Below are 18,149 nucleotides of genomic sequence, written 5' to 3'. Positions count from 1 at the left end.
TTTTTTTTTTTTTAAATGAAATCTTCAATGTTGCAGAAACGGAGGGTAGCAGCAGGGCAGTGTTAGGATGGTGTATTGGCCAGTGTGGACTCAGTCTCACCCCACTACGTGCTGTTCTGCTGGGTTACATTTACCAGGGTATTTTGTCTGGGTGTCTGGGGGTGACCTAAATGAGAAGTGAGTCCCACTTTCGCTTTACCCGGTTAAAATGTAATAAACCAGGCGCACAAAGACGCCTTCTTTCTCTCTCTCTCCAAGTCACAAGCAGAACAAAGGAGCCTTCAGCTATTTCTTACCCCGCTTTGGAGGGCAGGGCTGGCTGCGGAAGCGAAGGGGGCTCTGTCCCCCGGGGGCGAGCCCATTGCAGAGTAAATAATGAGGAGAAAGAGGGCGAGGCCAAGAGGAGGAAGGATTGGGGGTGGGAAGGGGGGAAGAAAACTGAGCGTGCAAACTTGAACACATTCTACTGACTAGGAGAGAACCAAGAAACTGAGGTTTTGGCTGTTTACTTGTAGCATGTCTGTAAGGCACTCAGAGACCACAGTAAAAGCCCAAACTGTGCCAGGAGCTGTACATATGTAAAGGAAGATGCCGTCCCTGCCCTGAATAAAGCTCACAAGCTAAGGTATAAATCCACCCATCTGGTTGCTGACTCCTCACATCGTTGCAATACACACGTGTAGGCCCTGGGGCCTGTGATTTACGGTGCTTTTCCTCACCGGGGCCAGACTCGCAGCAGAGTGCTGCATAGAGCTGGTCAGCGAGGTTCCTAGGAAACACCTTTTTGTCTGACTTCGCTGGTTGCTGGAAATCAAAATGTTTCGCAGAGACGGTTGCGATGCCAACAAAGTTCCAACAGCCCAGTCTGTTGAGGTGTGTGTGTGTGTGTGTGTGTGTGTGTGTGTGTGTGTGTGTGTGTGTGAAATGGAATCCTGCCTGGTTTCCTGCCAGCGCGCCCACCCAGCTCCTCCACAGCCTGCCCGCCCGGCCCCTAGGGCTTCCAAGTCTCTGGGGGCAGCCCTCCAGTCAGAGCACCCTGGAACCGGGGCTCCCAGAAACAGCCCACAGGAGTAGTGGTCTCCCATCCTTTTGTGGAGCACTCTGATTTTCATTTCGATTCGGAACTGACCCAGATTTCAACTCTGGAAATCCTCTGGGAACCGGACGGACCTTTCTCCACCCAGCTCTCGAGGTGCAGCCTTGGGCGTGGAAGCAGACACTGACTAGCTGGGCACCTGGTGGGCCTGACTCTGCCCCCATTGAACTATGCTGACAGCAACAATGGGGGCATCGCCACTGGTTCCAGTGGGAGCAGGTGCAGACCTATTGTGCCGTGTAGGTTCAGTGCTCCCCGAAAGCTCCCTGAGCCGCTGCCAGCAGTAACCGTGGGGTGGCGGGCGGCTGTGCCCCTGAACCTGGTGGTGCTGCAGGGACTGGGAGACCAGATGGCAGCAGAGCTATGACAAGGGGGCACTGCCCCATCTTGATGGAAGGCTCTGACTGGTGTTGCTTTCTCACCCTAACAGGCAGCCCCCGGAGAGGAGGTCGCACGCCCTGCAGCCAGGGGAACGCCGGCAGCTGGTCAGGAAGAGCAGTCGCTTGTCCTCTGTCCAGGGTGAGGAGTCCCTCCCTCGGAACATGGCTATTAAAGCCAGGCCCCAGGATGCAATCCCCAAGCCGTCCTTCGGGGAGCAGCAGGAGACACTATCCCGCCAGAGCAGCATGGTGGGCAGCGCCATTTCTGAGCACCTTCCGCAGAAGCCTTTCCGTCAGGCAAAATCCTCCCGGTCCGAGGTAAGCGCCCAGAAGGGTGAAATGGAGGGCAGGGCTCCCATCTACTCGGGGTCACTAAATTTGGGGCACAGATCCAGAAGCTATTTCTGAAAATAAGGCCCTATGTATACAGAAATTGCCTTCTCAGCTGCTGAAATGCAGCCATCTCTGGTGTGTGGTCCACCGCAGCTGTTTAACAGCACACTGGAACACCACCCAGCAGGTTCTTAGAAAGGAAGGGAAGGATCATTTCCATGTTTGAAGCTGCAGGAGAGTTTGCCAGGGCAGAATGCAATTCTCCAACATGGAATATGGCCCGTTGCCTGTGGAGGTAACACCCTGATTCCTGCAGAATGGACCATGGGGTTTAGTTTAATGACCACGTGCTTCATAACTTCAGTCCTCTTTCTCCCATAAAAGACAATGGCTCCAGCAACGTAGCACCCCCTAACACCATCTGAGGCATTTATTCAGTGCTGATTACGAGGGAGGAACACCACTTACTGATTGACCAGCACCATCCACCAGTATGCTTGTACTTGGCGGTCTCCCCTTCAGCTACAGACCGGCTCGGCCTGGTCACATGGCCAGCATCCCTTGTGTTGATCTGAACTGGATCAAGTTTCCCTTTGTTGCAGGATCAACGCATCGTGTCTCCAGAGACGGACAGCGGGTTTGTGGGGTCAGAGGCCAGCAGGGTGTCCCCGCTGACGCGCACCCCGGAGCATCGCTCGTCTCGCACTGCGTATGGACTCTTGTCTCCTCCCCACTCCCGCTCCTATGACCTGCCCTCGTCCCCTCTCCTGCCCTGGGGGGGCTGATAAAAAGTGTCCAGGGCTGAAGGAATGTGTGATGTGATGGAGCCTATGCATGGGGAGGAGGCTAAGTATATGGGGCCCAGTGGGGATTGATGAATGGGGGTGAGAGAAAAGGGAGGGACTAGAGCAGATGATCAGACTGGGGGAGAGGCGCACGAGGAAGTGGCATGAATGGGGTGCATGGGGTGAGCAGTGAATTGGGGACTAGGGTGAATGGGGCGAGGGGGTCTGGAGCACATGGAATGGCAAAGGGGGTGATTAGTGAACGGGGGAGGGTAGTTACAGAATGCGTGCGCTGAGCAGTGGCTGGGACAGGGGTGCCAGGAAAGACTTACCAAGGAAGAGACCAGAGGAAACCAGCCAGCTGTGTGAAGCGCAGTAGCAGCTGGGTTGGTGATAGTCCCTCAGTGAGGCCTGTGTGTTTGCCTTGTTCCCAGGACCCCCGGCATGCTGGGAAGATCTGGCCCCACATCCAGCCCTGCTGCCCTTCGCACTTCCCTGCGGAAAGAGGCAGCCCCCCTGCCGTCGGAAAAGGAACTGCTGGGCATGTACACCTCCGCCAGCCAGGCGCCCCCCAGAGGCAGTGCCCGGAGACACAGCCTGCCCCGGGGCAGCCTCTCCCCAACCAGCTCCCCTCCCCAGTGGACAAACAGCATCACCAGCGAGGTGGGAGCAGACGCAGACATCAGTGAGTAGAAAGTGCCCATCACCTGGGTGTCTGGGCACCTCCAGCATGAGACACACATTGTTTCCTGTAGGGGGCAGAGTTCTCCTCCCGTCTTCCTACAGTGAGAGGAGCTGCCGCTGATACAAACAAAAAATATCAATTTTTTTTAGAACATTTTCCATTTCCCCCCCGCCCCCCACCTATCTCGTGGTTTTCAAAAATTATTTTTAGTTTAAAAAAATCGTGTTTTGAAAACCAAAATTTGGGGGGATTTGGTGTTTCAATAGAAAACTGGGAAAACGTGGCCCAAAATGAAACTTTTCCACCCAAATTTTCATTTTTGATCTAAAAGATTTGGACCAGTGCTTGTCATTCCCATGTGCCTGCTTGGGAAATGGTGCTTTAAAGGGGGATGATGGGGCTCAGACAGCCAGGGAGAGAGACATAAGAAAAGCCCACAGAGAGTATCCACTTCCACATCGCTTGGGGGAGCTGTATTGGTCCCCCAAATTAAGGCTGTACCAGCTAGTGACCTCTCCCCACCCTCAATTCCCATCACCCAGAGATCTCTCGCCCCCTCATACCCACAGCCTTTGGACACAGGTTCTGTGATTTGGCTTGAAGTTTGCTCACAGGCAGACTAGATTTCAGGGCTCCCAGAATCTTAAATCCTCCCTTTGGTTTATGGCCTGAGACAAATCCAGCCTGTGGCCCCTTTTTCCTCACGCGCATGGTTCGGAGGGAAACCGGTAATGTACCAGGGAGCCTCCATCACTCAGTCGGTTGACTCACTCAGTCCTGTTCCTTTGACAGTGGGTGGCTCTGGAAACTGGGCCTGGGAAATGGAGCCTTTCACTTCCTGGTTGCTGGTTCGAATGCCGCTCAAGCTGATAGCGACTAACCTGGCTATTGGGTGACCTGGGTGGAATGAGTTTGGGAAGGTCTCATTCCAGTGAGCAGAGGTCCACAGTGCATGTTTTGGCAGAGAGGTCAAGGACTAACTGGACCATGGAGACTGAATCCTCTCCCACCCAGAGCCACCTTAGCGGGGAGGGAAGGTGTCTGGGTCAGGTCCAGGTCGCCGGTGAAATAAACGGAGGCACCCAAAGGTCTCGGCCATTTAACGTCTGGCACTGTCTCCTTATGTCCCCAGCTCACACGGACTCCGAGGCAGAGCGGCACAGCAGGGCCAGCACTTCTGATCACCGTCCCAGCAAAACTAGACGCCCACCCAGCTCCACCACCACATCGCCTTCCCCAGTTCGGGCTCACCACGGCCTCCTGGGCTCCCGCGTGGAACGAGAGTGAGTGTGAACTCGGCTTCGGGGGCGGGGCTGTGTCAGCAACAGCAGCCGCTTTCCCTGGCCCTTTGGGGTACCAGCATCTGCTGGGGTGAGACCAACAGCCCCTCTGCACCTTTGGCTGTGCACGAATCTTTGCAGCATTTCTCCATTGTGGTGACCAGCCTCCTCAGTGGCAGCTCCATCTCTGAGCCGGGCTGCTGCGGTCCTAGGCTGTAAGAGCCCTGACTTGATCTCCCAATGGAGCATTATGACGTGAAGATGTGACACTAAGTCACACCCTGGGCTCTCTGTCAGTGGTGTCAACTCTGGGCCATTCCCGACTGCAGTCCCTGAAGCTGTCCTCTCGGGAAAGAGCTTTGTATCCAGCACTGTCATTAGATTTCCCTGGAGCGTCGTTAGCTCCCAGCGAGCCAAGCAGCCCCCGATCATGGCGGGGGGGAGGGGGGGGGCTTGTTTATCTGCTTTCTCTGAGCAGGGGAGGTCTGGGAGGGTGGGGTGTTCTGCCCGTTCTGTGCCCTCTCCTTGCATAATGTCAGCAAACATTTCTGAGAGCGTTGCTAGGACGCTGCCTCTCTCCGACGCGAGTGTGGCAGGGGTGGGGCCGGGAGGAAACTGCGCTGGTTTCTGTGCATGGAGGACTAGGGATGTTTTTAAAGCTCCTGGGGAGATCCGAGCACTCCGCGTCTTAAAGTGCCCACCCCAGGCGAGATCCCTTATCTCCAGTCTCCACCCTGCTCTAGGACTGGTTTATACTGGGCTGATGGAATGGTTCCAGAGCATGTTGCTTTAGAAAGGCCGCTCACTTGTTTCCTTGGGCTCAGACGTGCTGAGAGGGACCAGGCCTTGGGACGGGCAGGCTGGGAAGCTCGGTACAATAGATCTCTTCCATGGGAGTGAATCCAGAGGCAGCTCCCCTTCCCTCGTGGAGATGAGAGATCTCAAAGCCACAGGAGGCCGCCTCACCAATACGGGGGTGTCACTGGAGCCGGCTAGCCGGAGGGAGGAAGCGGAGAAACACTCGATATGACAGCACCAATCCTGCCCTTCTCCACCATGTGCGTATCGCTCCGATTTGTGTGGCCTCAGCGTGGGGGCTGCACCCCGTACGCAGGCCGCCCCCTGGGTCAAGGCAGAGACCATCCAACTCATTTCACCGTCACCACAGCGAGGCCAGGTCAGAGGCTTATTCTAGCAGGTGGATGCTAGCCCCTCGGTCAAAGGCTTTGCCATGTCTGGGACTGGGAAGCAGAGTGGGGCCAGATCGGATCCTGCTGGGCAAACCAGGGACAAAGTGGTCTTTGGAGGCAGCTGTTCTAGGAGTGCGTAACCAGGGGGAGGATCCCGCACAGTGAGAGATCAGGGCAGCCTCTGTGATCGCTGCCCCGGGGATGGGCTGTAGCAAGAGCAGATTGGTGGGAAAGGGTCAGGGAGTTCCCATCACCCTCGCTAGCCGAGTGGTTGGGTGGAGCTGTGAGCTGGACTGAAAGCTTTTAGTTCAATGCAGGTGCCTTCCGTAGCTAGGGGGATAGAGCCAGGAGTACTGGCCTCTCTTGTGGCAAACGGTGATCTGGTTCGCCTCGCTGTCCCTCTGCTCACAGCCTGGCTGCCTCATTTCAGCCTGGCAGGTAAAGTGTTAACGCTGGTGTTGCTCATGAGAGGAGGGAGGGGAATGACCGAGTAAGAAACCTGCCCCCTCTGCTCTCTCACAAACCTGCGTCTGGTTAGACCCGGATTGGAGCCAGACCTTTGCCCAGCTTGGGGCGAGAAGACCCTGGGGCAGTCTGAGGTTTCCAGAACCTTGCAAACTATTTCAGTGGGGTTGGCTGGCAAACCTAGTGTGAATTCCCAAACCTTTCTCCTTGTTGTTTTAATTTGACGCGGCTGGATCCTCAGCTGGCATAAATCAGCATCGTCGCTGATGTGGGGCGACACTGGTTTACACTGGCTAAGGATCTGGACCCTGGCGTTTTATTTCCCTGAGGGTGATTATGTATTTGCCTAGCTAAAGGGCAGCAGCTTGTGCTGTGTATTAGGGCTAACAGGGCCACCCCCGAAAGCTGAGCTGATATCAGAAGGTGTCCTGCATCCTGTAATGAAGTGGACAGTGTGTGTCTGCGCCCCACTGCCTCCTACTGGGTGGAGTCAGCACTGCTCGGGTTTGTCTCCAATCCCATCGTGCTGCTGGAGATTCTCCTTCAGCTCAGCTGGCAGGGCCGTGTGCTTTTTGGAGCAGGGAGATCCGAGTCCTTCCCCCGCTGTCGCCATGAAGATCTGAGAGACGTTGTGATGTGCAGCCTAGTGACACCTCAGAGAGACCTGAGGTGGCCACGGATTTCAATGAACCTTGAACCCAAGATTGAGTAGGCTGGAATTGACCAGTCAAATTTGCGTCGCCTTAGTCTGGGTAACTTCTTTGGTATTTCTAGCCCACTCCCTGCTATGCTGTATGGGGCTCAAATAGGAAGGAGAAAGCGTTGATCTCGCTGCGTCTCCTGCAGCTATCTGGTGAGAGAGCCAGTTCCCGGGAGGTTTCGTACCTGCCTTTGCAGAACCCGGAGGCCCGGCTCATTTGGAGAAGGCTCCATGCTTCCAGAGTGTATCCAGCCTGAACCTCCACGTGGTTTGAGGTTCTCCTGTCACCGCTCACAGGACACGTTCCAGTGTGGAACCTTCAGGCCAAGATTGTCAAAAGGGGCTAGTGATCTGGGTGCCCTGCCTGAGTGCCTTAAAGGGGCCTGAGTTGCAGTGGCCGGGTGTGGAGCATTGTCTGAAAACCAGACCCCTGTAGGGCATCTCAAGAAAGACTAGGTGAGACAATTCCCTAAGGAGAAGGGATCTTTCTAGTTCCCGTGGCAAAGCAAAACTAAAGGACGGGCACTCTCCAAAGGGAGGCGGTTAACCCTTTGGTGACCTGAAAAGAAAGCCACACGCTTCCCCTAAGCATACATTTGCCTGGCAGTCTGGAAAATGCCGCCACAGTAAGTATTAATGCAGGCATATTTTCCCCCCAGCTGCTGTGGTAGCCAGCAGAGTAACGTAGCAGTTTAAACGTTCCTTCTGCAGCTGGCTGTCTTGTGCATTTAGTCAGAGGGGCCGAGTTAGAATGTATAGACACAAATATCACATTTCCCGGCCAGCGCTGGAGCAGCACTGAATCAACTCCAGAGCCCAGAGAACCCGGCCGAGCACTGTGATACCTAACGGCTTGAAATCTTTGCAGACGTTCAGAAAAGCTCCGTGTGTAAAGCCCATATTTCCGTTCCTTCCCATTCTCCCCCAGGGTCCTCTCGAAAGCAAAACAGACCCTGCTCCCCTCCCATTATTCCCCGAGTGGAGGGGCTGCGGAACAGCTCTGGGGAAGGAGGTCCCCTCTCTAGTCCACCTCTCTCATTTCCCGACAGAAACGTCGTCATAATGGATCCGTTGCCAGAAAACATTTCGGCTTCGATGAAGCAGCACGTTTTGGCAAAATGTCCTTACATTGAAAATGTCCTGCCCGCTCATTCTTCATGGGTGTTCGCTCCCTCCTGCTGATGGGGGTCAGTGTGAGATGGATGCTGCTTCCCCGAGACTCACCACGTCCTTCCCTGACCATTCGTGGTCATTGCAGCTTCCACAGGGCCTAATTGCCGGAGGCAATTGAGCTCCCAGAGCTCCAGTTAATTTCAGCTGGGATTGTAGGTGCTTAGCACCTCTAAACAATTAGGCCCCATGGCTCTTTCCACAGGAGGAGGCGCATTAACCCATCTCCTAGCCTGTTTCCAGGGTAGCCAAATACCTTCTGCTTCCATAAATTCCCCCCTGGTCTCAGTTGAATACAGGAGTCTTCCTCATGTCTTGTCCTGCACCAGGGATGGCTGCACGTCAGTGACTCCTGCATATCCATTTTAGACTGTGAAATGCCTTGGGAGCCTCTGACGTGGAAGACGGGGCTCATTGGGATTGGGCCGCCACACTGGGTCACGTAGCTGTGGCACCGTTAGCTTGCCCTGTAGTCAGACAGTAGAAGCCTCTGAAGAGAGATAACTTGGGTGCAGCCGCTGCCGCTGTTGGTGCATCCTGAAAGTACCTTCTAGGGTACGTCTGATGCCGATGGAGTCTCACGTCAGTGTTGACATATGAGGATTCAGTCAACACTAAAGGGGACTACGGATACGCGAGATCAGACCAATGCGAGAACCACAAACACAGTTACACGTGGGACAGACAAGATTGTCCATGACCATTGCAGGCTGCATCTTGCTTCGCAACAGTTCACAGTGACCGGACAAATCTGCTGCCATCTTGCTCTGCTGTGGGCTGTTGCTTTCCAGCGGCTGGGGTCAACCTGACAGGCTTCCAAGTTTGACTTCAGTGTGTCTTTATGTCGTTTGTACTGGTCCCCAGGAGAACAGCGCTTTGCTTTAGCTGGCTATAAAATCTGGCCTTGGGTAAGCATCGTAAGCATGACTGCCTGATAGCTAATTAGCTTGGTGCTTCCCTTGACAGAGGCAGTGGGATGGCATTCCCAATGCAGAACAGGCGTGGGCTGTGCGATGGGGAATCCCACGCTCAATTATGGACCGCATACTCCTTAGGTAGCAAAACTTCTCCACGGACCTGAGAAGAGCGTGGTTGATCTCCATGACTGGGTCAACGTGCACGTCCCCTAGCACAGGCTGGTCCAGCGCTTCGGATCGGAGTTGCGTTGCTGACTCAAGCTGTGCTGGGATTAGATTCTAGTGGAAAATGTGTGCGCAGTTCCTGTCCCACTCTCTCATCCACGCGAGCCATGCGCGGCCTGGTGCAGAATTGTAATGAGGAGAGCGACACACATGGATGCAGGTTTAAGTTCGGAGTTCTGTCTCTTAGCAAATGCTGTTGACCCCTCATGGTTTCTCCACCTTTCCAGAGTTCCTTTGGAAGGGCAATCCCGTGCCCCTCTAGGCTGTAACCGGCTGCCGGTTTATTTGATTGCAGCCTGCATTCGCCGTGTCCAGGACCATCTGTGGCATTTTACAGGGGCACCAGCTAGTTTAGGGGCCAATAGCTGTGAAGCAATGTCAGCTGCTTGAGTATTTACCCCAGGTCCTGAGGGGGTGGGGCTAGTCCATGCTGCCACTGCTTCTCTGCTATTGTTACTCAAGCTAGCTTCGATCTAGATTAACGCTAGCTTCGGTGTGTCTACGCGCTGCAGTCACGCCTCTTGGTAGACAGGCCTATAGACGTGGTTACTTTTAACTCTCGAGTCTCCAGGGGGATGAGCAATGGTCTCCCTTCTGAAAGGGTCTGAGGAGTAGAGATGGGACTGGCCATGGGATTTCAGACAGGCGGAGAGAATGGAGTGTTCCCCATTTTCCTTCTGGATCGGACATTTTTCTTGTAACCTGCACTTATTCATCCTTTTTTCCCCTTCCCATCCCAGCCAGGCCATCCGGGCTCTGCAGGACGAGGTCTCGCGGCTTCGGCAGCGGCTGGAGGAGAGTTTGCACCGATCCCGCAGCAACCCAGAGGGAAAGTCGTCCCCACGCACCGCTAGGAGCAGGAAGCAGCCCCTGGGGAACGGCCCCTCAGTCCGGAACTCAGGCCCCTTTGGGTAGGTGCCAGTGTGCGGCATAACGTGGCCTTGTTGCCTATTGCGCCTTTCCTGCAAACTCTGCCAGTGGGAGTTCAGTGACATAGGCTGGCCGACAGCCGCCTCCTTCTCCGGTTCTCTCCGGTGCCCGGGGAGATTTCTGCCCCCCCGGTGGAACTGACCTGTTTTCTGCTGAGACTTGCAGACGTTACAGGGAGGCTGTTAAGCCGGTGGGAACTGAGTGAGGAGAAGGCTCTTGCTCCAGCAATGGTGAGGGGGTGTGACAGGTTGGAGAGGAAGTAGTCCAGGCAGGTGGAAGTGGGGAGTAGGGAACGCCAGGTGTGAGACAGCACAGGGGGGGTCCCAGCCTTTTGGGGACACGGGCCGTATAGCTCCTGTCGAAGCTAGTGGGAGTTAGGCTCGTGTAATGCTGACGGAATCGGGCCCTTTATCGCACGGTGAAGGGCCAGTAGCTCTGACAGGGGCCAGGTGGGGTGTGGGCCTTTTCCCATGCAGCTTTCTGGGAGACTGACAAGCTTCCCCTGGGTCCTAGGAGTGGGCCAGGCTCATTTCACCCATGTGCAGACCACACGGACAGCCAGAGCCGTAGAGGGTGACAGATGATTGCGTTAGTGCCCTGAGTCCCCCCAGCAGTCCTGCCAGTCTCCCCGCGGACCCCGTCTGCAGGCTGTAAGCACAGGGCAGCTCGTCCTCTCCATGCTTCAAGGCAGAGGCGGTGACTGTCACTCGGTGCAAGCAGAGCCCCCGCAGCGCCGGGTGGAGGGGGTGGTTAAAACCCCCTGCACCCAGAACCGGGGTGCTGAGCCCTCGACTTCACGCTGTGTCTGTCCCTTTCCCAGTGAATCCGCAGAGAGGAGCCCAGGCGAGTTTGGGGAGCCGGCTCCAGCGATCAAGCCAGCGAGGCGGGTGAGGTCGGCGTCGCTCCCTCGGGATGGGCCTGAACGGGACCTCAGTAAGTAGACCCGTTGGAACCTACCCCCTCTGGGATCAACCCAGATCAGGAGCAAGTACTCGGGGGCAGCAGACTGCAGAGACACCAGGATCTGCTTTTCCTTCTTTGAATTCCCCCTCCTAAAAGGGATTTTCAGGCGCCCTTCCTATGCGTGCAGGAGGTGAGAATTGGCACTCTGTGGTGCACACAAGTGGGCACTGAGACCAGCACCCTGGGAACGTTCGTGACAGGCAGGCTCATGCCCAGATCCAGCCCTCCTGACCTTTTGGAAAGCTGGAGTCTGGACCTGGATCCAAACGTGTGCCCAGCTCTTCACGGTCATTACCCTAGATCCTGTGGCGTTTCATTCACACGAGGGCCGGTGGTTGCTACAAGCGCAACTGTGGTTGTGCGGCCCGCCTGCGACTCCCTCCTCTGACCTGGTAATGACAACACACACTTGAGTCAGGTTCGCACCACGGCACCTCACCTACCCCGCCCCCTAATAGCTCTTGTACCAGTGCATGCCGGGAGAGTGTGGTGTTTAGATGCTGCTTGTATTATTAGAACTGGGAGCACTGGCTGCTGGGAGTCTGAAAGGATGATACAACGGGGGGAGGAGTGGAGGAGGCTGAGTGAGGGTTACAGAGGGTGCAGCAGCAGCTTGGAAAAGAGGTTTCCACTGTAAAAATAAAGTCCTGTTGAAGCTTGTTAGTACCTTGCCTGCTTGATACAACAGAGAGTCAGCTATCCCATAGTGCCTAGAGAACAGGCACCCGGAGCAGCACCCCCAGCACACGGGGCAATGCACTCGCTGGTTAGAAACTCACTAGGGAGGTGTCTAGCAGACGTGACTGACCGTCTAATCGGGTGTTCTCGGTGTTCTGCAGCGTCGGAGTCAGTGCCGCGGGCTCGGGATGGGAAACCCAGGACAAGCTTCTCCTCCAGGCAGAGCTCTCCGAGGCCGCTGACATTCAAGGGCCATTACACAGGTGGGTGAGCACGAACCAGGCCCTGCTCGGCCTTGGTGCCGCCTCTCTGGTAACACCATGGGCCACCCTGTGTTCTTAAACTGGATCTCCGCTCTCTGCCCCATGCACACGCTGACTTGATGTTGTGCTTACCAGCAGGGCCGGCTCCAGGGTTTTGGCCGCCCCAAGCAGCCAAAAAAAAAAAAGCCGCGATCGTGAACTGCGGCGGCAATTCGGCGGGAGGTCCTTCACTCCCAGGTGGAGTGAGGGACCGTCTGCCGAATTGCTGCCGAATACCTGGACGTGCCGCCCCTCTCCGGAGCGGCCGCCCCAAGCACCTGCTTGACAAGCTGGTGCCTGGAGCCGGCCCTGCTTACCAGGCAGGAGGGAGCTTCCTCTCCCAGCCATGTGAGCGCCACCGCTCAGTCCCCCCCTCTCCTCCTTCCCAGCTGGGTGCCCTCCGCGAAGGGTGCTGAGCCAGCTCTTGTTGCATTCTGCAGGGACGCGCTACCACTTATCGGCCCCTGTGTCCCCAGAACGGAGGGAAGACACGGGCCCCACTTCCTGCCTCCATTGCCAAGGGACCAGGACACAAGCTGGTAAATATCCCATCTGCTCATCTTGGGCCAGACCCCAAGGAATCACGCCTCGGAGCTGCTTTGCTTAATATTTACAACCTGTAAAATAACAAGATTTTGCACTTCATTAGCGTCTGCTCCCTGAGATTTCTGAGGGCTTCGCAAATACCCACTAACGAAACCATTAGTTACTTAAGGCCTGAACCAATGAGATAACGAAGCCTCACACCACCCCGATGAGAGAGATGCAGAGATCATGCAGATGTGTTTTGGGTGGAATGCGCTCTGAGAGTGGTGAGAGGGTCTCAGAGCCAACCTCTGGGTGGAGGGACCTCCTTCGTATTGGAAAAGGTAGGAGCCGGCTCCCTCTGCAGATTGTGCAGAAGCAGGACTGGCCCAGTAGCCACTCTGACCGTGAGATTTGCAGATACTGGGTTAGGTTGTATCCCTACCACAAGAGAGCAGGCTAGTACAGATCAAAGCGTGTGGCGTCCTACACTGCTGGACTGTTAACTCAGCCCAGTTGCACATATGTCGCTTGCTCTCGCCTTTGTTACATGTGACTCTGTGGATGTTGTTCATTATTACGGAAGCACCCCACATAATCGACAGGGTCATAGAATCATAGGATGGGTGACATTGTCAAGATTAGGGTGACCAGGTAGCCCCTGTGAAAAAACGGGACGGGGTGGGGGGTAATAGGCGCCTATATAAGAAAAAGTCCCCAAAAACGGGACTGTGCCTTTAAAAACAGGACATCTGGTCATCCTAGTCAAGATGAGGCTGTCAGATCAGCCGTAATCCTTGGATTTTTCTGGCCTTTGTTGCAATCTTGCAGTTTTCCCATATTGCTAAAGCCAGTTGTTATCGTTTGCAAGCTCTGTGTTCTAACCTGCTTTGTTCATCGTGTTTCCCAATGCTAGCAACAGACGGCACATAAAGAAACGACCAGCTTTCCGGACTAGCAGCCACCTGTATTGAACCATTTAACTCGGCTAAAGATTAACTTGCATTTAGCACCCAGCATTTTGAGTCCATTGCATGCAAGTTGTGATCCCCTCAGGTGCTTTGCCTGAACTTTTGCACATCCGAGGCTGTTTCCCTGCAGCTGCTGAGGGCGCAGTCCTGTCGCTGATAGGAACCCACACCTGAGCTAAAGGTGCACGGTTCCATTTGCATGTTGTGACCCAGCATTCTTTGCAATCAACTTTTTAGTTTTTACTTTCTGCAAATTGCCTTAATCCAAACAGCCTGAAACCTCCTATGGACTTCTACTGCCGTTTGGCGTTTAGATCTTTGTGGAGTTACTTTACTCACTGTTTGTCCTCTGTGTTTTTTAGGCAATGCATCAGCAGGGGACACGGTGAGACCCGCTCAGCATAGCACTCCAAAGAAGACGCACTGTCCAACCTGCAACGGGACCAGGAGCACCCCTGTTTCTAAAACCAGGGACAAAGCAGCACATGGTGGGTGACCAGTTTGCTCTGTTTGAATGTTTCTGTTCTATGAAGAGCTGCTCTGCCTGAGAAGTGACCCTGGTGAATGGTTCCCATCTAGCAGAGGGACATACTGGCCAAGGCCACGCTGAAAGCTGAATTCAAAACTCTGCCGTTCCAAAAAGGAGGGTCTGCAGAGGATAGCAGTAGAGCTCCCAGCCACGCTAGTTCCAGCGTCAGCCAGCTGGAGTTGCTATAGGTAATGGAATTGGAGTGCTGCAGCGCCAGCCTCTGCCAGTAGGAGTCGCTGTAGGTAATAGTATTGGCACGCTGGCTGTATCTCACAGCTGCTGCAGGCCCAGCAGTGGCTGGGAGGGAATGGAGTGCTGTCTGGGAGAGCTCAGAGGCGTCCGCGTAAGGGCTGGAGCACTGACAGCAGAGGGCCTGACACTTGCTGCAGTTGCAGATCCCAGGGCAGGGTTTTCCAGCACAGCGGCTTGCAGGTGTGATTCATCCCAGGGAGTTATTCCAGTAGATTGAGGGGTGCATCCCCTGCCCTCTCTTTGTCCTCAGGCCAGACTCGCCCCTGGAGTCAGTAGCGTAGCACCAGGGATGGAAGTAGCCTCGTGGGTTTCCTGTCCATTCATGCCGAATACCAGGGTGTCTCTTACCGTGTGTCGTTCTTCTCCACAGCGACAGGCCGCGGCACAGAGAGCGCCTCACCTCAAGGCTCCGGCCTCAGTCACAAACCCGAGAAGCCGCAGCAGCCTGGCCTCTGGTACCTGGCGGCCCCACCCCCTGGCACAGCTGTCAACTACATCCCAACAGTGCCCCTGGTGCCTTACTCGCCCTCTGTGCTGTAAGAATGGCCCACGCCATGTTGGTTGGGGTTACCATGGGGAGGGGTGTTCAGAGTTTCCTTCTGGGATTGTGGGAGGCAGCCTAGGATCTCTAGGGCCAAAGCAGAGCCTGTGGAGGGGAAAGAGAGTCCAGCGGTTAGGGCGCTAAGTTGGGACTCGGGAGAATGGTTTTGGTTCCCTGCTCTTCCACAGATATCCTGCGTGACCTTGGTCAAATCACTTAGGCCCAGATTTTTAAAGTTATTTAGGTATTGCTCCACGCAGCGTTGCCAAACCTAAGTGATTTAGGCACTTAGGAGCTTCATCTGGAGCGGTGTGTCCCGTTTTGGGCACCACACTCTAAGAAAGATGTGGACAAACTGGAGAGAGAACAGAAGTGATAGGTTTGGAAAACCTGACGTCTGAGGAAAGGATACAAAAGGGAGCACGTTAAGTCTAGAGAAGAAAAGGTTGAGGGGGGCATAAGCCTTCCAATATGGAAAAAGTTGTTCTAAAGAGGACAGTGATCAATTGTTCTCCAGGTCCACTGAGGGTAGGACAACAAGTAATCAGCTTAGTTTCCAGTGTGGAAGATTCAGGTTAGATATTAGGCAAAACTTTCTAACTCTGAGGGTAGTTCAGCTCTGGACAGGTTATGGAACCCCCAGGGTTTGGAGAACAGGTTAGACAAACGCCTGTCAGGGATGATCTAGGTTTGCTTGTTCCTCCCTCAGCGCACTGTATTTAGCCTTTGTTGTTGTTTTTTTCCAGCTACTGTTCTCCACCAGCACCTACCTCAGTCCCTGGCCCAGATGGCCTGCCTGCCCATTACTCCAGCCCGTACAGAGTGGCGGAGCTGAAGCCCTGGGCCACCCGGCAGCAAGCCCATGGTCACCACCACTCCCTGATGCTTGACTTCGACGACCTGGAGGACCTCAACTGGTCCCTGAGCCAGGCCGTGGAAGCGGCCAAGAGCATGAAGCTCACCACCAAGCAAATGAACAGGTCGCTGACCTCTGAACTGAGCAAGGCCAGGCGCCTGAGGGGATCCTGCCTCTTCTGACAGAACCGGGGGACGGCTTCCTCTGGGGCCTGGCGGGGACAGTTTGAGCCGGCAGGCTGAGCCTCTCCAAACATCTGGAGATAAGCCCCCCAGCAAACATCTGGGGAACTGATTTGCCAAAGAATGACTAGACTGTCCCTCAGCTTCCCCCTCCTTCCCGTGGGGCTGCAGAGCCGTCCGCCGGCGCCTAAGGAGCCTGTGACACACTGGAGTCTCCACGCGGGATCCACGTTGGAAGCTAAACCTGCAGAGTCTCTCCACCCTTCTCCAGAGCCCCCTCGGCCCGCATGTTACAGTTGCCTTAAGCCTCAAGCCTGTCTGCTCAACAGGACCAGAGCTGCGGTTGCACTGGGGATCTCACCTGCCCCTCTCCGCTTGGCCAGTAGCTTTCGGTGGTTGTTGGTTTTCTTAAAGGATCAAATTTGAAGACGAAGGAAGACAGAGAAAACCTCGGGACACGTGACTAGGCAGCTGCTCTGGCCTCCCAGGGGCCTGAGACTCGCACTTTAGAATCCCCCCGGCCTCGTCCCCAGAGAGCGCTCTACTTTTAAGTAACGTTTTAACTCCCCTTCCCCTTCTCCCCATTGGCCAGCTTGGAGATGGACCCCGGCCAATGGCTTACCATCGCACTGTGAGTTCCCTCCCCTAGCCCTGGCAGAAATTCCCACTTGGGCCTTACCCCGCCTTGCGTTGCTAAATCAATCCGTTTCCCTGTGGCTCTGTCCCAATGCACCACGTCGTCGGGCTCCTGTGGCACAGCCTAGCTGGGACAAGCTCGGTTTACAAGCCGAGTCTTTTCTAGCGTCGCTCTTGTTTTGTGTAGGCCCTATCAGAATAAGGGTGGAGCTCCCCCTGCAGCAAAGGTTACCTCAGAGTGCTTGTGCCAGGGACAGGGTACCGATGTCTATTGTTCTACATTCATCGCAAAGGGGAATAGAGGAGGATCAGGTGTTTATGTGGAATTTTATTGTTTTTCTGGCTGTTGTTGCTGGTGTTATGCTGGCATCGGAGGGGACGGGAGAATCGAAAGGGCTTTGCTTCCGCAGTCTGGAACTCAGCTTGGCTGGGGATTCAAGAGGCTTGTTCACCTTCTCCTCTTTCTCTTTCTCTATCATCTCTCCTCCCTGTCTGCCGTTTCTGGCTTTGCTGGGCGGGCAGAGGAAGCACAAACGGTCAGTTTCATTTTCTGTTTCTAAGGCCTGATCCTGAGAGGCATCGAGCACTCTTGCTTCTCCTTGAATTTGAGAGAAGCCACAGGAGCGCAGCACCAGCCGCGCGGTTATCCCCGCACTGATTCTCCTGGGCTAGCCCAATGCTGCTGGTCCGGGAGCTGCCCAATGCGGCGTTAGTTTTTGTTTTAACCTTGTTTTCATTGGCACTTATTTTGAACTCTCACAACCATTTCTATGGAGATGAACATCCGAACCTGCAATCAGATCCACTGGAGTGCAGCCCCCTCCTCCCTTCCCCCCCCTTGACAAGAGCTGGTAGAAAAATATGTAAGTACTTGTCACTGCAAGTGTTCATTTTCTCGACATTTTTTAGTGAAAAATGTCAACATTTTCCCACTTTTCACTGGAAAAAATCTACAGCCGGAAATCTTTGTTTTTGGTTCTTCCCTCTTTCTTTCTCCTTCTTTCTATGTTGCCACTGAAGAGGCAGAGGAGGAAGGAAAAAAGAAAGCAAGTGCTAGAGGGATCAATAATTGAAAATTTTTAAGCAAAAAAAAAAAAATCTTATTCAAAAGTTGGAAAATTACAACCACCACATATCTGCAAAATGTTCAGTGGGGGGAGCGGCGGGAAGGGAGGTGATTTTTTCATTGGAATAAAAATTCAGATGAAAAAATTTCCGCCACTCTATTGACATCAGTAAGGTTTTTGCATGGGTGTAGGAGTCTGTCTTTCTGTCCATCAGTCTGTCCGTCCATTCCCATAATAACCATCTCTCTATCTATCTCTATCTAACTATCATCTGATTTCAGGATTGTCATCTAGGTTTGTAAATCCCCTCTTAAAAAAAAAAAAAAAGTTTGAGCCAAAATTGGACACTGTCCCTTGAAAACCACAGACCTTTCTGCCAACTTAGATTTAGGGTTTGGCTTCTATCAAGCTGTTTGATCCCCTTAAAGAAGCGCCTGTTTGCATGTTGATATTTTTAAGGGAACATTTCTCATTGTGGTAGCTGATGAGTG

At 54.3% G+C, this 18,149-nt stretch overlaps 1 protein-coding gene across 6 annotated transcripts in view; it reads left to right on the top strand.

Annotated features, from left to right (window-relative positions):
- The window catches only part of AKNA (AT-hook transcription factor), a 69,300-nt gene extending 51,562 nt beyond the window's left edge, over positions 1-17,738 (top strand). For 3 of the 6 annotated variants that reach the window (XM_065572632.1, XM_065572635.1, XM_065572633.1), the window contains 11 exons: positions 1,527-1,794; positions 2,412-2,518; positions 3,029-3,279; positions 4,412-4,562; positions 9,967-10,137; positions 10,977-11,089; positions 11,959-12,060; positions 12,540-12,638; positions 13,958-14,083; positions 14,747-14,912; positions 15,664-17,738. In XM_065572632.1, the coding sequence (XP_065428704.1) occupies positions 1,527-1,794; positions 2,412-2,518; positions 3,029-3,279; positions 4,412-4,562; positions 9,967-10,137; positions 10,977-11,089; positions 11,959-12,060; positions 12,540-12,638; positions 13,958-14,083; positions 14,747-14,912; positions 15,664-15,955 (1,846 nt within the window). In that variant the 3' untranslated portion in view covers positions 15,956-17,738. Of the gene's footprint in view, positions 1-1,526; positions 1,795-2,411; positions 2,519-3,028; positions 3,280-4,411; positions 4,563-9,966; positions 10,138-10,976; positions 11,229-11,958; positions 12,061-12,539; positions 12,639-13,540; positions 13,705-13,957; positions 14,084-14,746; positions 14,913-15,663 lie in introns of those variants that run through there. The other 3 variants (XM_065572634.1, XM_065572636.1, XM_065572637.1) reach the window with 3 other exon arrangements.
- Positions 17,739-18,149: the final 411 nt, after the last annotated feature.

This window comes from Chrysemys picta, chromosome 18 (genome assembly GCF_011386835.1).
Source record: "Chrysemys picta bellii isolate R12L10 chromosome 18, ASM1138683v2, whole genome shotgun sequence".
Taxonomy (NCBI): domain Eukaryota; kingdom Metazoa; phylum Chordata; order Testudines; family Emydidae; genus Chrysemys; species Chrysemys picta.
Note: the sequence above shows the minus strand (reverse complement) of the source record. Positions and strands in the feature narration are given on the sequence as shown.